Genomic DNA, 16,813 nt, shown 5'->3' with positions numbered 1-16,813 from the left:
TAACTCCCAAGTCTCTTTCCTAGGAGGTCTTTCCAAGCACCGCCCTGGACATCCTGTATTCTTGCATGAGATTTTTGTTACCGGCATGTATTACTTTACATTTATCCATGTTGAACCTCATCTGCCATGTCGATGCCCATTCCTCGAGCCTGATTATGTCACGTTGCAGATCTTCACAATCCCTCTGTGTCATCACTACTCTGAATAACTTTGTATCATCTGCAAATTTAATCACCTCACTCGTCGTACCTATGTCCAGATCATTTATAAAGATGTTGAAGAGCACGAGTCCAAGCACTGAGCCCTGCGGCACCCCACTGGTGACACTCTTCCAGTTCAAGTATTGTCCATTTACCCCCACTATCTGTTTCCTATGCTCCAGCCAGTTTTTAATCCACGTGAGTATTTCGCCCTCGATTCCATGCCTCACAATTTTCTGAAGTAGTCGTTCATGCGGAACCTTGTCAAATGCCTTCTGAAAATCCAGATATACAATATTGACTGTGTCGCCTTTGTCTATCTGCCTGTTTACTCTCTTAAAGGGTTTTTTTTTTTCCTTCCATTTCAAGTATTTAGGGCCCATTTTTATCAAACTGTGGTAGAGCTTTTTACCGTAAGCTGGAGAGGTAAATGCTCCAATGCTAATTTCTTTGAGCATCAGAACATTTACCGCACCTGCCCATGATAAAACTCTACCGCTGCTTGATAAAAGGAGCCCTTAATGTCCACTGGTGCCTAATTTGACAATTATATTAAAGCATACAACTAGCACTTGCACTATTCTATAAATTGCATGCCCAAATTGGCACACTAGTTTGGAAATTTGAGCAGCTGACTTTATAGAATCCGGGGGTATAAGGATCATGGCAGGGGTGTTCCTACAGCCAGTATCAGCCATGACGGGAGCTGGAGAACCCTGATAACTGGGCCCTCTTTGCTGGTGCTATTGCAGGCTCATAAAGCAACTGTATTGGCTGGCTCAAGTACTGTTCTGTAATTTGTTCTGTTTTCTTTAATAAAAGTAAAGCTACTAATATTGCAGGTCACACATAGTGTTATGGGTTCACTTTGGCCTAGATTCACTAACCTTCCTTTCCATGTCCAATCCATGAGCAATTGCAGGTAGGCCGACAAATTCACTGAAGGCCTGCTCCCCCATCGACTGCACGGATCGCTGGAGAGCGATCCTTGAGCATGCGCAGACCATCTTCCTTGACAGTGGATGGTCTGTGCATGCGCTGGTGCTTCGTGCCCGGCAGAGCTTTTTTACTTTTTTTTACTTAGCTGACTGTTGTTTTTACTTTGTGAGCCTGTGGTTTTAACTTGCTTTAAACCCGTGGGCTAAAACCATGGGCTCGCACTGTGGGGAAGGACAGGCCAGTCGGGGCTGAACAGGGCAGGAGAGTCAGGGCTGAGCATGGCAGGTGATTCGGGGCTGAACAGGGCAGGCAGATCGGGGCTGAACAGGGCAGGCAAGTCGGGGAAGAAAGGCAGGAAAAGTCGGCAGAGAGCAGGAAAGGTCGTGAGTGGCTGATTCCCATCAGTTGCTATTTTTTGGATCGGCCAGCCCAGTCGGTGTTGCTGAAAAAGTTTAGTGAATCGCATCCTTCCTGCTTTGCATGCCGCTTACCCTCATTTGCATGTGCGGATCGGAATCGGATTGGCCACCAGGTTAGTGAATCGGGTCAGGGTCGCAAACCGATCGGTACACGATCGGTTTGCTTAGTGAATCTAGCCCTTTGTCTTCTTATTTAGGTGGGGAGGGCTTGCTCAGACCAAAGTGTCCCTAGTTGGGACTGCCTAGGTCAGTGTTCTTCATTGCGAAGCCTGAGGGCCTATGGTGACCTTTGGAGACCTCTACGACGGCTCCCAACACCATTCTGGCTTTTTTTCAGTTACTCTGCCTCTCTACCCAGGGTCATTACCAAAATGGGGAAGTGGCTGGGAGGAAACGTTGCATGCTTGAAAGACAAGGCATTTCTAAATAGATGAAGAGAATGTATTTGGAAACGCCCACCTCCTAGAGGATACCCCCAATGAAGGTGGACTGGTGGGAGGGATGTCATTGGCACACACTGGTCAGTCATGTCACAGTCTCAGGCAGATATTTGGTGGCGTTCCTTGAGCTCATTTGGATGTACACGTTTCCCCAACTTAAAATTGGCTTAGATTATAGAATTTTGCTTCCTTCTGGAAGAAAACTGTTTTTTTGGTTAGGGTTTTTTTCTAAAAAAAAAAAAAATCACATTATTGAACCAATGTGTGGTTGTCCTAATTTTCAGGATGGTATACCAGTAAAACTAAGCTAACCCCCCCTCACCCCTAAATGGATCAGAAATCCCAACATGCAGAACTCAAGCAACCAGGGTGAGGAGCAGCTCATAACAGGAAACTCAGCCAAACAGGTACAGTAATAATAGAGCTTGCAAGCGATATGAAACTCTTGAAGGAGGGGGTTTGGCAGGTGTGGCTCATTTTCCCCTCGCCTTTGCGTTTGGCTGTTGCGATGTAACCGTTGTTTCTGCAAAACTGCAATTAGCCGGCAAGCTTTGCAGAGGGGAAGGGAAAGGATCTTCTGAGTCAAAACTGGGCTCCTGTGCCAAGGCAGGCGCCGCCGACTCTGCTGACCATGTGAGAGCAGCCTTGGGGGGCACCCAAGTGGGCCACACCAATTTTCTTTTAACTCTCTCTCTGCTGATCGTTGCCTGTTTTCAAAAGCATTTTTCTCTGCAAGGGGCTGTTTGCTAGGGCTGGAAATAAAGGTTGCACAAACCCCTTTTTCTTAGCACTGGAAGGGGAACAATTCGAATAGGAAGTTTAGTGGTGAAAGTGCAATCTCATATCTAACACACACAAAACTGCTATTTCCTTTACCAGCTGTTGAAAACTAGAACTATTAGGACATGAATGAAGAAGCAGGTAAGCAGACACACCCACAGCTTTAAATGGCTTGAATAAAGCAAAAATTGAACTTTCGAGTCCTTTGCATTTCTGAGCCGGTGGCGGGAGGCGACAGCTGTGTGCTAAGCCCTGTGGTGGTGGTGGTTTTACTTGCCGGCACACGCCCTTACTGGTGCAGCAGGAAGCCTGCTCCTTTCTTTTAAGTTAAAAGGGTAGGGTGCCAGCTCCCCCCCCCCCCCAAGGGCTGACTAGCATTCTTCTTCACTTCATCTAACTTTTTCGCCTTCGATTTGGTGAAGGGAGATGCTGAAAAGCAGGGGCTGTAGGTGGCAGAGGAGGAATGAGCAGTGATTTAAGGCGCACACTGTTACTGTGAGAAAGACGGTGGGAGAGTCTTTTCAAATCCAGGGGTCGCTGAGAAGTTCTCAGCCCGGCCGAGACGAGAACGACGTGGAGCCGTGAAACGTGCACGTCAATTCCACGCTTTTCGTTTCGTATTCCTAGCGTTGAAACGGAATGTGTCAAGGGAAGCGTGGAATAGCTTGTACGTTTCAGGGCTCCACAATCACTCTCATCTCGGCCGGGCTGAGAACTTTTCAGCGGCCCCTGGTACAGCAAGCACGCTTGAACTACCCGGTCTTCAATTGCTGAGCAGCACCTAGCGATCTAACCACATCAAAAGCCATTTTCTCTCTAAAAGTGAAATGGTGTGGCTGTCAGCCCCACTTTTCAAGGTAACGTATAGAAATGAAACAAAAAAAATCATAAAGGAAATAAAGTAATACCATTTTTTTAATTGGACTAACAATGCATTTTATTATTAGCTTTGGAAAGTAGCCCCCTTGTTCTTCAGATCAGAAATAAGCCTGACTGCAAACTATTTGCAGATATCACACCCCAATAACTAAATAATAATAAAAAGCTCCCCCTTCCCAATATCATCTCAAAGAAAACTGCATTGTTTAGACTGTAAGCTCTTTCGAGCAGGGACTCCGTTCAGCGCTGCATGTGTCTGGTGGCCCTAAAGAAATCATTAATAGCAATAGTAGTTTAGATGGGGCCGTTACAGACAGCTCACACCATCTAGGTTTCATATTTTTTTTTTTTACCTGATACAGAAACCTGGATTACTAAAAAGAAAAAAAACAAAAACCCCCAACCCAAACCCTCAGGCAGCAGCTGCAGAGGAGCTTGTCGGCTGTTAAAGAGTTAAGAGGCATAATAGGAAACCCAAAGGGTGGAGGCCATTAGCTAAAGGAAACGTGCTGTGTGATGCCAGCTCTAACCCCCCCCCCCCCTCAGCCAAAGCAAAGCCATGTTCAGTCTGAAGAGGAGACGCAAGAGCAGAGAGGTGCACGGAGTGGCCACAGCTCCTCAGCTCAAGGTAGGTTCCGAAAGACGGACTTAGGTAGCTGGGTTGCAATCCTACCTGCACATGCAGAAAAGGAAAAAAAAAAAAAATTGCTTCATTTTTACTACACCGTAACGTGCAGTCGTGTACTTTTTTTGGGGGGGGGTTTGTTTTCTTACTCAGTGCAAAATAATTTCTTTTGCAAGGTTTCAAGTTTGTTATGCAGTTTTCAGGAGCTTTGCCACTATTGCCTTCTTTTGTGTGTTGCATTGTTTTCAGCTGGGTTTTTTTTCAGTTGTTTATTTTTTAGTTGTGAATTGAAATACTGATCTGTAGCAGGAAACCTCATCCCAAAGTGTTAGCGAGGATAAATCACTGGAGATGGCAGAAGCCAGTTCTGTGGGTGCTTGAGCATCTCCAATAATGAGCACATTTCTTTGTACCCAGAGATGGGGGGGGGGGGGTCAATTCCATTGGGTTTAACATCCCCAATCATTTTGAAAAAGTTGTCTCCTATGGAAGCAGTTTGGGCAGAGGGAATTTGTCAGCGGAAACATCATGTGAGATATCGATGAATCGCAAAAGTTTCCAATTGTATGGCAATTCCTCTCTTTTAATGAGGTATTTCGCTTCTTCACCAATGTGATGGCTGAACAAACTGTCAAGTGCCCACTTAGCTATTATTTCCTCAGTTAAATTAGATATTAACCACACAGACATTTATTGCAGATTGGGTAATTTTTCACAAGTCTCTCTTTTTAAAAAAAAATTGTCCTAACCTTCTTTAAGCAAGGAAGGCTGCTTCAGAATAGCAATAAAAAATGCAGCTTTCCTGTTTACAGCATTAATTTGTATGTAAGCTCCGGGGCTACACCTCGCTAGGCAATAAACGACGATCCACTCTGTGCCGCTGGCAATACTGTCAATTTTTACCAGAAAAAAAAGTGTGTGTGTGGGGGGGGGGGGGGAGGGGGGAGATGGAGGATGGAAAATGTAACAACCGGGCAAAGCCTTGCATGTGCTATTTTTCACATATCTGATAGTACTTTAACTTATTGCAAAGGCTTTGTCTGCTGCAACGGAATGGAGTGGAACAAAGGAAAGGGGGCAGGCAGGGAAGAAGCTAGGAAAGATGACTTCATTTTGCATGCGGTTACTTGCAAGCTACCCGCAAACACTAAATCGCATATTTGGGGGGAAAGAAAAGGGCTATGGTTTTGAAATAATTTGTCGTGTTCAATTGTTTATGATCGCGGAGGATATATATTTTTCTGAATTATAGTTGCGTAACCGTAGCGTGCATTTTTGTCACCGGGACTAAGTGATTCAAAAGAATCCCCCCAAATAGAAAAGGTAGCTGTGGTGCTGACTGTTTCTTTTTGTTTCAGGGCTCATGCTTGTGAAGCTTTCCTGTCCGGGGAATCTACTCCTAGGGCTCCGGATTTCTGCACCTCGGAAGGGGACGCTGGGACGAGCGCAGGGTTAGGCTGCCCTCTAGTGTCAGCCCGAGAAATCTTCGCTGCTATGGGTAGCCCCAACCCAACTGTCGCTTCCCAGCAGCACACCAGCGACTATGCCAACCGCACAATCATCAAAATCCACTACAATTACACCGGAAAGCTCAACCTGAACGCCAACGTGGACACTGGAATGAAACTGACATCTGTTGCCTTTATCATCATCTGCTGCTTTATTATTGTGGAGAACATTTTGGTTCTGCTCACCATCTGGAGAACCAAGAAATTCCATCGCCCCATGTATTACTTTATCGGGAACTTGGCTTTCTCCGATCTGCTGGCTGGGGCGGTGTACACTGCCAACATCCTCTTATCAGGTGAGAAGACTTATACTCTGACACCTGCTCAGTGGATGGTGCGAGAAGGAAGCATGTTTGTGGCTTTGTCGGCGTCAGTTTTTAGCCTGCTTTCTATTGCCATCGAGCGCTTCATCACAATGCTAAAAATGAAAGTGCAAAATGAAAGCAATTGCTGCAGGTCTTCTCTTCTGATGGGCAGCTGTTGGGCCGTCTCCCTGATCCTAGGCGGTCTTCCTATTATGGGCTGGAACTGCATCGGGAAGTTAGAGCACTGCTCCACTGTACTTCCTTTATATCACAAGCATTATCTGCTGGCCTGCACCACTGTCTTCACCTTGCTGTTAATGTCAATTGTTATGCTTTATGCCAGGATCTACACCTTTGTCCGGACTAAGAGTCGTAAAATGACATTCAGGCAGCATTCTATTAAATCCACTGGGAATTCGGAAAAATCCATGGCCTTGCTAAAGACGGTGATCATTGTGCTCAGTGCTTTCATTATCTGCTGGGCGCCCCTCTTCATCCTCCTCCTGCTGGATGTCAGCTGCAGAGTGAAGACCTGTCCCATTCTCTTTAAAGCAGAATACTTTTTGGCACTGGCTGTGCTTAATTCTGCAACGAACCCTATTATCTACACATTGACCAACAAAGAGATGCAAAGGGCTTTCATCAAGATGGTGTCTTCTTGTAACTGGTCCTCTGCAGGCTCTGGAGCTACCATTAAGAGACCATTTGTAGGAAAGGAGTTCAGCAGAAGTAGATCAGATAACTCTTCTCATCGACAGCGTGATGAGGTGGAGTATCCTGAAACCATCATGTCTTCAGGCAACCCAACCTCATCTTCCTAACCATTGTGGAAGTGGTTTGTGTTATCAAATTTTGGCAGCCTTCAGGGTTGAGGCCACTTCCTACACATTTCAGCAGTGCTGTAATGACCTGGATCAGAAAAGGTAGCTTAGTTCAGAAGAGTTAAACAGAGCACCTGAGAGGACCAACTTCCAGGTGAAGGAGGATGGGTAATTCAACTTGGAAACCAATTCCTTTTGAAAGGTATTGAACTTTTGGCTGCATGGTTTCCAGGAACATTCATGTCCTGGCTGACAGTATCATTTTATGGAACACACAGGTGGATACATCCGTGAAAATGTGCATGTCTGATATATATATATATTTTCTGTTTGGGTAGACTATACAATAGAATTTAGGTGACCAAGCATTAACTGACACCCTTATGGATCCCAGCATGAAGCCTCTGATGGTCAAGTCATTTTGAGGGAATAACACACTTCTGTACCACACATGGCAATCTATTTCCAGATCAAGAGCAGGAAAGGCACTAACTATGGAGGTATTTGCATAGTACAAACATTTTTCGTTAGTAGGTCCCAAAATCTCAACTACATTGATCTAAAATGGACTATTTCTTTCAAGTAGAATGAAATTCTTTGTGTACTATTCAGTATTTCAGAAGTGGTTATGGCAAATAGCAGGATTCACTCAGCATCAATTGAACAAGATCTATGATCTTCACCACACCTACATCTAAAATCTGATTCAGTGATGTTACGTAGAGTATGAGAAAGAATATATGTACATTGCCACTTTTGCTAACATAGTTGCACTCAGATTTTCTGAGGAGGAAGGACTGAGTTTCCAGGTTCATATTTTAGCAGTAAAAGGTTTCACTGAAAGCAGAGTAAGCATTGCTGTACTAGGACAGATCAAAGGTCCATCAAGCCCAGAATTATGTTTCCATCAGTGGCCAATCCAAGCCAGAAGTACCTGTCAGGATCCTAAAACAGTGAAATAGATTTCATGCTGCTTATCCTAGGAATAAGCAGTGGGCTTCCCTCAAGAGTTTAATAATGATTTATAGACTTGTTTGCCAGGAAGTTGTCCAACAAAGTGATGTTTTCTCTGATTTGCTTGGCTCTGTTCCTTGTTCTCTCTGGGATGATGTGGAGCCAGCATTCACGGTCTTTGTGGAGGACCTATATTTCACTTCACAGAGACACCCCCCATCCTAATTCTAAAAACTTGCACACACAAATTTCTGCTTAGTATGCAAATCTCCACATACATTTTATAGAATAAGGTCAGTTGCATGCACAACTTAATTTAATAATGGACTTAACTGGAGTTAACAGTCAATTATTGGCTCAGATTAGTGGTAATTGACATCAATTAGCAGTTATATGCCTAAGTGCCTTTAGTGGCTATTCTTGAAGTTGAGCATGCAAATTTGCTTGTGCACAACTTCTAGGGGGCATGGATGTAAGAGGGGCATAGGAAGGTCAGGGGTATGCCTAGGAGCAGGGGCAGCCCTATAATGAGGCCAACTGAGGGAGCAGCCTATCTGCTGGTCGGCCATCTTTGCCGCTCCCCTTCCCGGCATCTAATTCTTCACCCTTTCACCCTTCCAAATCGGCATTTTTCCCATTCCACTACCCCCCCCTGCATCTACCCTCAATTTGTAGTAAAAGTTGCCAGGTGGTGGTAGTGATTCATAGAGCTACCCTGCTACTGGTCCTGGCATCTTCTCTCCACTGCGGCCTATGGAAACATGAAGTTGTTAGAGAGGGGGCGGGGCTGCAGTGGAGAGAAAACGCCGGAACTGGCAGCAGGATAGCTCTGCGAATCGCTACTGCTGCCTGGAAACTTTTACAACAAATTGAAGGTAGAAGTGTGTGTGGTGGTGGTGGGGATGGGAAAAAAGCTGATTAGGGGGTGAAGGGGAAAAGCGGAAAGCCTAATAGTGGGGCACTCCTTGTCCTGCCAACCCCCATTTTGGATGCTTGTGGGGTGGGAGCACCAGCTTATCCCTCGCCTCAGGCAGCAGATTGCTCTGAGCTGCTCCTGCCTAAGAGTCAGGTGTGCAGATTATAGAATACTAGGTGTTAAGTGTCTAAACTGCCAACACCTAGATGCCTTTTGACATGCCTTAAGTGCGAACTTCCAAAGTTAGCATGAAACTGTGGTCATACTAATATTCGAGGGAGTGTGTGGTGCAGGGATTAGAGCTACAGCCTCAGCACCCTGAGGCTGTGGGTTCAAATCCCTCGCTGCTCCTTGCGACCCTGGGCGAGTCATTTAATCCCCCCATTGCCCCAGGTACACTAGATAGAGTTTGAGCCCACCGAGACAGATAGGGAAATATGATAAAAGTACCTGAATGTAAACCACTTAGGCAGGGCAGGATTAATTCGTCGAGGGCCCCTAGGCACACAAGTACACTGGGCCCCGTGCCCCACCCCACCCCACCATGCGCCCAGGCAGAAACAGGAAACTGCGTCAGAGGGAAGCTTTGGGCAAGCAGCACCACTTGCACAATTACAGTTCCCGTTGCCTTTCTTACTCGCGTTGCTTGCTTGTCTTACTTTTATTTGATGGGGGGGGGGGCGCGTTGCCGATCGGGGTGGGGCCCGCATTGCTGATCGATGCTGGAGGGGCCCATCGCCATTTGGAAAAAACAATGTTGATGCCCTCCTTCATTGGGCCCCCCTGACCATTTCGGGCCCTAGGCACGTGCCTACTTGGCCTATTGATTAATCCTGCCCTGCACTTTGGATATAAGGGGTATATACATAAATTCTATATGGATAGTTCTGAGCTCTTTCTTACCCATAAAGGCTAGACTTTAGGGTGCATACATTCTTTGTCTTCAGTTTTGGAGGGAGTTGTGGTCTCTCCATGCTGTCCCACTGTGGCTGCAATAGTAGGTTGGGAAGAGGGAGGGTTAAAAATGGGGTAAAAGGGAAACCTGAGCAACTGAGACTGAAGGCTCAGCATTCTGTGGGCTAGTCCCACTTGAGATGAAAGCACAAAGTACCAGTATGAAACTACTGGTCACTAAAATACCCCCCCACAAACACACTCCATTGTATGCAGTGGTGTAGCGAGGAAAGCTGGAGCCTGGGGCAGAGGGAAGCTTGCACCTGGGGTGGAGAGAAGATGGTGCCTGACATCCTTTCCTCCAGCAATGTGTGTGTGAGGGGTCTCTTAAATGCAGAGGGAGGGCTTGGAGACTGGCGTGAGAAGTGGAGAGGCTTCCCTGCTTACTGCTGGTGAAGAAAAGGATACTAGGAGGTGGGGGGGGGGGGAGGGGATGGAGTGTATTTAAGAAGCCTCCCCCACTATTTCTGAGGGGGGGGGAAGATGTCGGTGCCTCTTCCAACATGGCATATGGGGTACTTTATCTCCACCCCATTACAATACCACAGACTGTAGGGGCTGGTTTGCTTAAGATCCACGGGGGTCTAAATTATGATCTCTGAAGATTGTAAGAATACTAGTTGAATCGCTTTCTACAACAGAACTTTGCTTTCACATCCATGGGATTGTGGGTTTTTTTGTTTTTTTTTGACATTTTGGATTGTGATAAATGAAATTTGGCCTCTCAGAAATAGGTGGATAATAGGATAGAGTTTGGGTCATGGTCCTGAATCAGGACTTCTTTGCCCATTTGAAATCAAACTCTTGCCATATGATCTTTGAAATCTAGAGCAGTATGCAGAAAGTACAGCTTTCTTTAAAGCTTGGTTGTCAGTATTAATATAACCACATCTTGCCTTGGTGTTTCTGTGCCTAGATCTTATTAGAAGTAAAGGTTATTTTCTCAAAAGTATGACTGTGAACCATCGGAGCAGACAAAGCACATTGATGTCTGGTTAGTTTTCCATTCTATTGTGGGAAACCAAAGCTGGGAAAGCTGAGTTGAATGTAATGACATTCAAATATTTTTTTTTAAACCCTGAATTTTGTATGTGAAATGGTGCGGCGGCCATGTTAGTCCACTTTTCAAGGTAATATATAGAAATAAAACAAAAACATAAAGGAAATAAGGTGATACCTTTTTATTGGACAAACCTACTCTCCCCCCCTCTTTTACGAAGCCATGTTAGGCTTTTTATATCGCCGGCCGTGGCAGTATTAGCTCTGACGCTCACTATGAGTGTCGGAGCTAATATTGCCGCGGCCGGAGCTAAAATAAAAGCCTAACGCAGCTTCATAAAAGGTGGGATTAATGCATTTTAGGACTAGCTTTTGAAGGTAACCCCTTCTTCCTCAGAGTAGAAATATGCAAACGTTGACAAATATCAGTGCATGTAAGGGAAACGCAAAAGCATTGCAGCGATAGTCTCGCAGGAAGAGGGAGGGGCGGGTGGGTATTTGGTAGCTACGACTTTGAATGCGCGTCTCTATCAAAATTCAAAACAAAGTTTATGGCACTTAGCTGGACATTCAAGACGTTTCAGAATGTTACTCAGTTCAGCAAATACTTTTGTGTTTTATCTTGTTAAAAAGTGCATTTGTTCATGTCCTGTGAATGTATTTGTTACAGAGTCAGTGTTGTTACTGTGTCTTCCCAACCTGAAACGAATGCTGGGCGGAGCGCAGGTGATTAAGCTGTGCCAATGTCCAGGCACAAAGGACATGAGCTTATCACATCTGGAATTCACATAGTCACTGAAAACAGCTGAAAACTGTTCAGCGCAGAAATGATATTCTGTATATGTGTTGCTGCTTTTGTAGTTTTATTTTGAGTGCAATTAAACTGAGATGGGGTTTTTTTTTTTTGTCTAAAACTACTATTTAAAATATTTCTGATTTTTATGTTGAATTTGCACATAGCTTTATGAAGTCTCTAAACATTAATAAACTGATTTTGTTTTTAAATGTGTGCAGTTGTGAATGTTTTTACACTTTCTCTAAGGTTGCCTGCAGTCTTACCCCCCCCCCCACACCTTTTACAAAACCACGAAAGTGGGTTATGGCGCAGGCCAGCCCGCTGAATGCTCTGCGCTGCTTCCGATACTCATAGAGTTTCTATGAGCATCGGGAACAGCACAGAGCATTTAGTGGGTTCATAGTCATTCGCGCACCGACATTTCAGCGCAGACAAATTGGCGCAAGACTCTAGCACGCCGCCTAAAAAGTTACTTTTAAAGAGCTCCGACGCGGGGTGTGAGTGTGGGAACCCCCCAGTTTACTTGATACTGTTTGCGCTGCCGTTGGGGGGGGGGTTGGAACCCTCCATTATAGAGTAACTTAACTTTTTCCCATTTTTTAGGAAAAAGTTAAGTTTTCTCTATAAACGGCAGCGCGAATAGTTCTTCCCCCCACCCCCTGTCGGAGCTATTTAAAAGTAACTTTTTAGGCGGCGTGCTATAGTCTTGCACCAATATGTCTGCGCTAAAATGTCGGCGCACCGAAGTCTCGCATGCTTTTGTCCCGCCAGCCATTTAGTGTGCCGGCCTGTGCTAAAAACTGCTTTCGCAGTCTTGTAAAGGGGGAAGGGGTAAATTTGCTATAAGGTCTGGCACAGCATAGAAGTCTTACTTAACTGCAGAGATGTCGGTGGATTTCCTAGGCAAGGCGTGGGAACATTATGTCATTCAGGAAAGCAAACACTGTGTGGCAGGAAAAGAAACTTCATGTGGTAAAACTGTATAGGAAAAGAATAATCAGATAACATTGCTGCTGTCTTGAAAAATCCACATCTGGAACCTTTAAATTGCATTTGTTAACCAGTTTTGTGGTCTAAAATGCTTAAGCTTAAATTGGTTCTGAATTTATTTTGCTTTAGTAGTAGAGAAAAAAAAATACACAATGAAATTGCTGTCGGTTTGTCTTCTTTACGGGGCTGCTGAAAAGCTCTCAGCCCAGTCATCAAAGTTGGGGCAATCTCCATCGAGGGCTGTACACTTACTCCCCTCTTTTACCAAGGTACGCTAACCGATTAGCGTGGGCTAATTGAATTAGCGCGCGCTAAACGCTAGTGCGTCCATAGCCTAACGTGCACGTGTTAGTGTTTAGCGCACGCTAAATCGATTAGCGCGCGCTAATTGGTTAGCGCACCTTAGTATGTGAGAACCTTAGTCCAGTGATCTTCCACTTTTTTGTTCCATCGGAAAAATGCGGGACGAAAAAATTGAGAAATCATTGGACTAGTTAGGTGCAGCTTTGTTGGCTGGGCTGAGAACTTTTCAGCAGCCCCGCGTACATTATTGCAGAAGCCGTGATATGGAATGGTAAGTAGATAGGACATGAAGAGCAAACTGTGGGTAGCATGCACCACATACTGTGTACTAACCAGCACTTGCACACTTAGCGTTGGGTCTACTTAGCACTTCCTAAATTGGAGGCTCTAAGGGCCAGATTCTATAAAGGACACCTACATTAGGTGTGCTTAATGCCCTCCCTAATTGTAGATGACTAGCGATGCCTACTTAAAATCCGTGTGCAACCCAAATTGTTTTAATTAGCTTAAGTGGCCTTGTAATTGACTGGGTCACCAAAGTTAATTGATATTCTACGAGTTAATGGATAAATGAATTAAAAGTTCTGTGTGGAATTCAGAGTGGCGCCTAGCGACGTCTAAGTCGAGGCAGCCTCTGATGCATAATGACGCTTATCTGAAAAGTAGGTGTGGCTAGGGGGTGGAGAATAGGCGTCGCTAGGTGTCCGAGTTAGGCGCTGGTAAATTATGCCGAGTAACATCTGGCCTGTCTCTAGAATGCCTGCAAACGCTTAAGCACACTTAGGTGCCGCTAGGTGGGATTCTATAAAGGATACCTAGTGGTTGATTGACAACCACGTGGAGCAACGCCTACAATGCAGGCTTGCTTAGGCACAGTTTGTAGCATCTGGCCCAAAGTGCATCCGTGATCATTACAACCATTTTAACATGAGCATAGCTAAAGGACTTGCTGGTTATGCACATTAGATTTGCATTTACTGCATATTAATTTTTTGTGTGTGTTTAAGGCATGGTAAAGGAAAAATTTAACACACTGCAGTAAAAGGACCCCTGGGCTAGTAAAAAAAAAAAAAAAAATGCTGTCTGCTTCTGCCTGGTTCCTTGTTCCCCTCCTCTGTTCTACTGAAGATTGAAGGTAAATGATCTAATCTAATCTAATCTAAACCTTAAGTTTATATACCACATCATCTCCATGAGAATGGAGCTCGACACGGTTTACAAGAACTTAAAATAGTGTGTATGTCTAAGTCTTTGTGACCTATGTAGAAGGTGGCACAAGACAGAAAGATGTTACCTCTATCAGTTTTGCATTCCTTTGTAGCCTGTTACTGTGGGAAAGCAGAATATGTAAGCTGAGGAAAGCCTGAGGTCATAACCTTAAATTTCCTGAAGGAAATTCCAAAAATGCTCCAAAGACAAAAGAGGGGAAACACAAGAATCTGAAGCCCCTGTATAAGTCTATAAGGAAGGGATGATGTAATGTGAAGTCACTTCCTAGCCACTTGATTAGTGCATCAAGCAGAATAAGAAGAAAAAAAAAAAAAGAGGGATGCATTTGCTTCATATATGGTATGGGACATACATACAAGCTGTTGTTTTTTTTTTATTTCAAGCAAGGGAAAGGGATTGGGACTTGTCTACTGCCTTTTTGTAGTTATAGCACCACACTCAAAGCAGTTTACATATAAATAGGAAGGATTAAGTGGTTTGTCCAGGGTCACAAGGAGCAGCAGTGGGATTGGATCCCACAACCACTGGGTGTCGAGGCAGCAACTCTACCACTAGGTCCCTTACCACCTCAAGCAATGGATATGAACCAGTAAGTGACATCACACTGTACATTGGCCCACGTTCCAAAAAATGCCTTGCTAAGTAGCAGAGGGCTACCAAAAAGTAAGCAACACTCACAATTTCTATCCAGGAGATGCTCCAGTCTTTGTTTTCCAGGAAAATCCTTCAAGCCATGAAAGTTAATGCTACGTTTAAGCTGTATTTGAGTTTTGCTAGTTCATCCTTGATAAATCGGAGCCAAACCTGGAATTGACCTGAAGAACTGTCATCCTGCATGGAAGCTTTCTGTTTAAGCTCTTTTATTTATTTTTTTTTTCAAGGGAGCTCAGAACAGTTTACATTAATTTATTCAGGTTCTCAAGCATTTTTCCCTGTCTGTTCCGGTGGGCTCACAATCTTTCTAATGTACCCGGGGCAATGGGAGGATTAAGTGACTTGCCCAAGGTCACAAGGAGCAATCGTGGGATTGAACTCACAACCTCAGAGTGCTGAGGCTGTAGCTTTATCCACTGCGCCACACTCTCCCTTGATTTGCACATGCTACTACTATTCATTATTGCTAGAGCGCTTCCAGACGTACACAGCGCTGTACATAATGGAGTCGTCATATCCACTCTGAGGCCAGAAAGGAGGCTATTTGGACAGACTACCTCCTAGTACTAGTCGTAGTCTCACACCTACTTATTTCCCTAGTGTTCCCAGATATATGCAGCACTATACACAAAACACATACGAGTCCCTGCCTGATAGAACTTGAAAGCAAGATAAACAGGACACATAAAGGATTAGGGAGTTACATTTATTATGGGAATGATTAAAGCAATATGGGTACTGAATAGGTGAATAAGGGGTTAAGAGGTAAGAGCAGCTTTAAAAAATGTGGGCTTCTAGCCTGGATTTGAATAGTGTCAGAGATGGTGCTTGAGGCGTCAAATCAGGAAGTCTCTATCCAGGCATATGGCGGAGGTGCACCAGGATGGACGAAACAGAGACTGGCGAATACAAATAGCCTGGAACAGAGGCCGTGAAGGAGGGCAAATAGGTGTTTAACGAGGCATTCTGGGCATGCCTTGCTCCCAGATGCCAATGCACCAGCTGCCTTATTTGGTTCCGCGTAAGAGCCTTAGTACTTCTTATGGGATGGGGACAGTTCCAGGCATCATGTGCTGTGGCCTTTACAAGAAAATTTAATGTATTTTTCCTTTTCTTAGACATCCAGGGTGGGTGGGTGGGGGAGGGAAATGTATTTTGAATATTTAAATTACTTAATTATAATATTGTAATACCATCATATGTCTTATTGTATTAAGAATTGGGAGGCGGATGGGAGAAAATGATTGCTTTATGTATTACTTGTGTAGTTAATAGTGTGTTTTATGCAGTATTTTATATTCAATTAGTTGTACTGCACTGTCAAAGTTTGAAAATCAATAAAGATTTAAATTTTTTTTTTTTAATAATCTTTATTCATTTTAAAATAATTTCAATAAGTGAAGAACAATAAAAAAACCCATTTATAATATAGACATCACTTTATGTTTAAAATATGTAGTGATTTACAGAATTATGATAAATTTATAGATACTTGAATGATAAAGAATAGTTTGGGTGGGTGGTTATTGATTTGTAAGAATCTTTTTTTTTTTTAAAAGAAAATTTCATCTCTAAATCGTTTTTATTTTGACCTAGCAGTCTTCCACTCGTTCTTTTTCAGGTCAACTGGATCCAGCCCCCCTTGGATCATTCATTCATCACTGTTGCAGGGGGGTTTCCCCTTTATTTTATACCTTTCTCTTCCAGCTGTCATAGCAACAGTCGTTTGTGAAGGGATCAAACTGCAGCTCTGCCAGGACCCTGGGCACAATAGTGGGCAATTCTATAAGTAGGCACCCCCCTCATAGGTGCCCTAATGCCTTGCGGTGAGTCTTTTGTAGAACAGCATCTGGCATCCAGTTTCCATTATAGAATATTAGTGTAACCTGGCATCATCATACTAAAATCTAGGTGCCTGCAGCTGCACCAGTCATAAACCAGGTGTAACTGTGGGTACCTCAGTGTGCAAGAGTGCTTTAACTTACAGTATTTTGTAAGTTATGTATATAAGTGGGAGGTATGCCCATGTTCACGCCGATTATTGTAATTCCCTATTACTTAACATCTCTCAAAAAGAAAAGCGACGTCTTCAAATTATTCA

General features: G+C 44.2%; 1 protein-coding gene across 2 annotated transcripts; it reads left to right on the top strand.

Moving 5' to 3' along the window:
- Nucleotides 1-2,370: 2,370 nt before the first annotated feature.
- Nucleotides 2,371-11,744, top strand: S1PR1 (sphingosine-1-phosphate receptor 1). Of its 2 annotated transcripts, XR_004536664.1 has the most exons (3): nt 4,215-4,285; nt 5,641-7,118; nt 11,410-11,744. XR_004536664.1 is itself a non-coding variant. In XM_033916993.1 (2 exons), exon 2 carries the CDS (start codon nt 5,777-5,779, stop codon nt 6,914-6,916), a length of 1,140 nt encoding a protein of 379 aa, XP_033772884.1. In that variant the 5' UTR covers nt 2,371-2,405; nt 5,641-5,776; the 3' UTR covers nt 6,917-9,182. The 2 variants fall into 2 exon arrangements, 1 of the variants encoding a protein (XP_033772884.1); XM_033916993.1 differs by lacking the exons at nt 4,215-4,285; nt 11,410-11,744 and adding an exon at nt 2,371-2,405 and having other exon boundaries at nt 5,641-9,182.
- The last annotated feature ends 5,069 nt before the right edge of the window (nt 11,745-16,813 follow it).

The sequence above is a fragment of the Geotrypetes seraphini genome, chromosome 12 (genome assembly GCF_902459505.1).
Source record: "Geotrypetes seraphini chromosome 12, aGeoSer1.1, whole genome shotgun sequence".
Classification (NCBI taxonomy): domain Eukaryota; kingdom Metazoa; phylum Chordata; class Amphibia; order Gymnophiona; family Dermophiidae; genus Geotrypetes; species Geotrypetes seraphini.
Note: the sequence above shows the minus strand (reverse complement) of the source record. Positions and strands in the feature narration are given on the sequence as shown.

Bases quoted from the DNA above. Each gene is read 5' to 3' on its own strand.
- S1PR1 (XM_033916993.1), top strand. From the start codon at position 5,777: ATGGGTAGCCCCAACCCAACTGTCGCTTCCCAGCAGCACACCAGCGAC.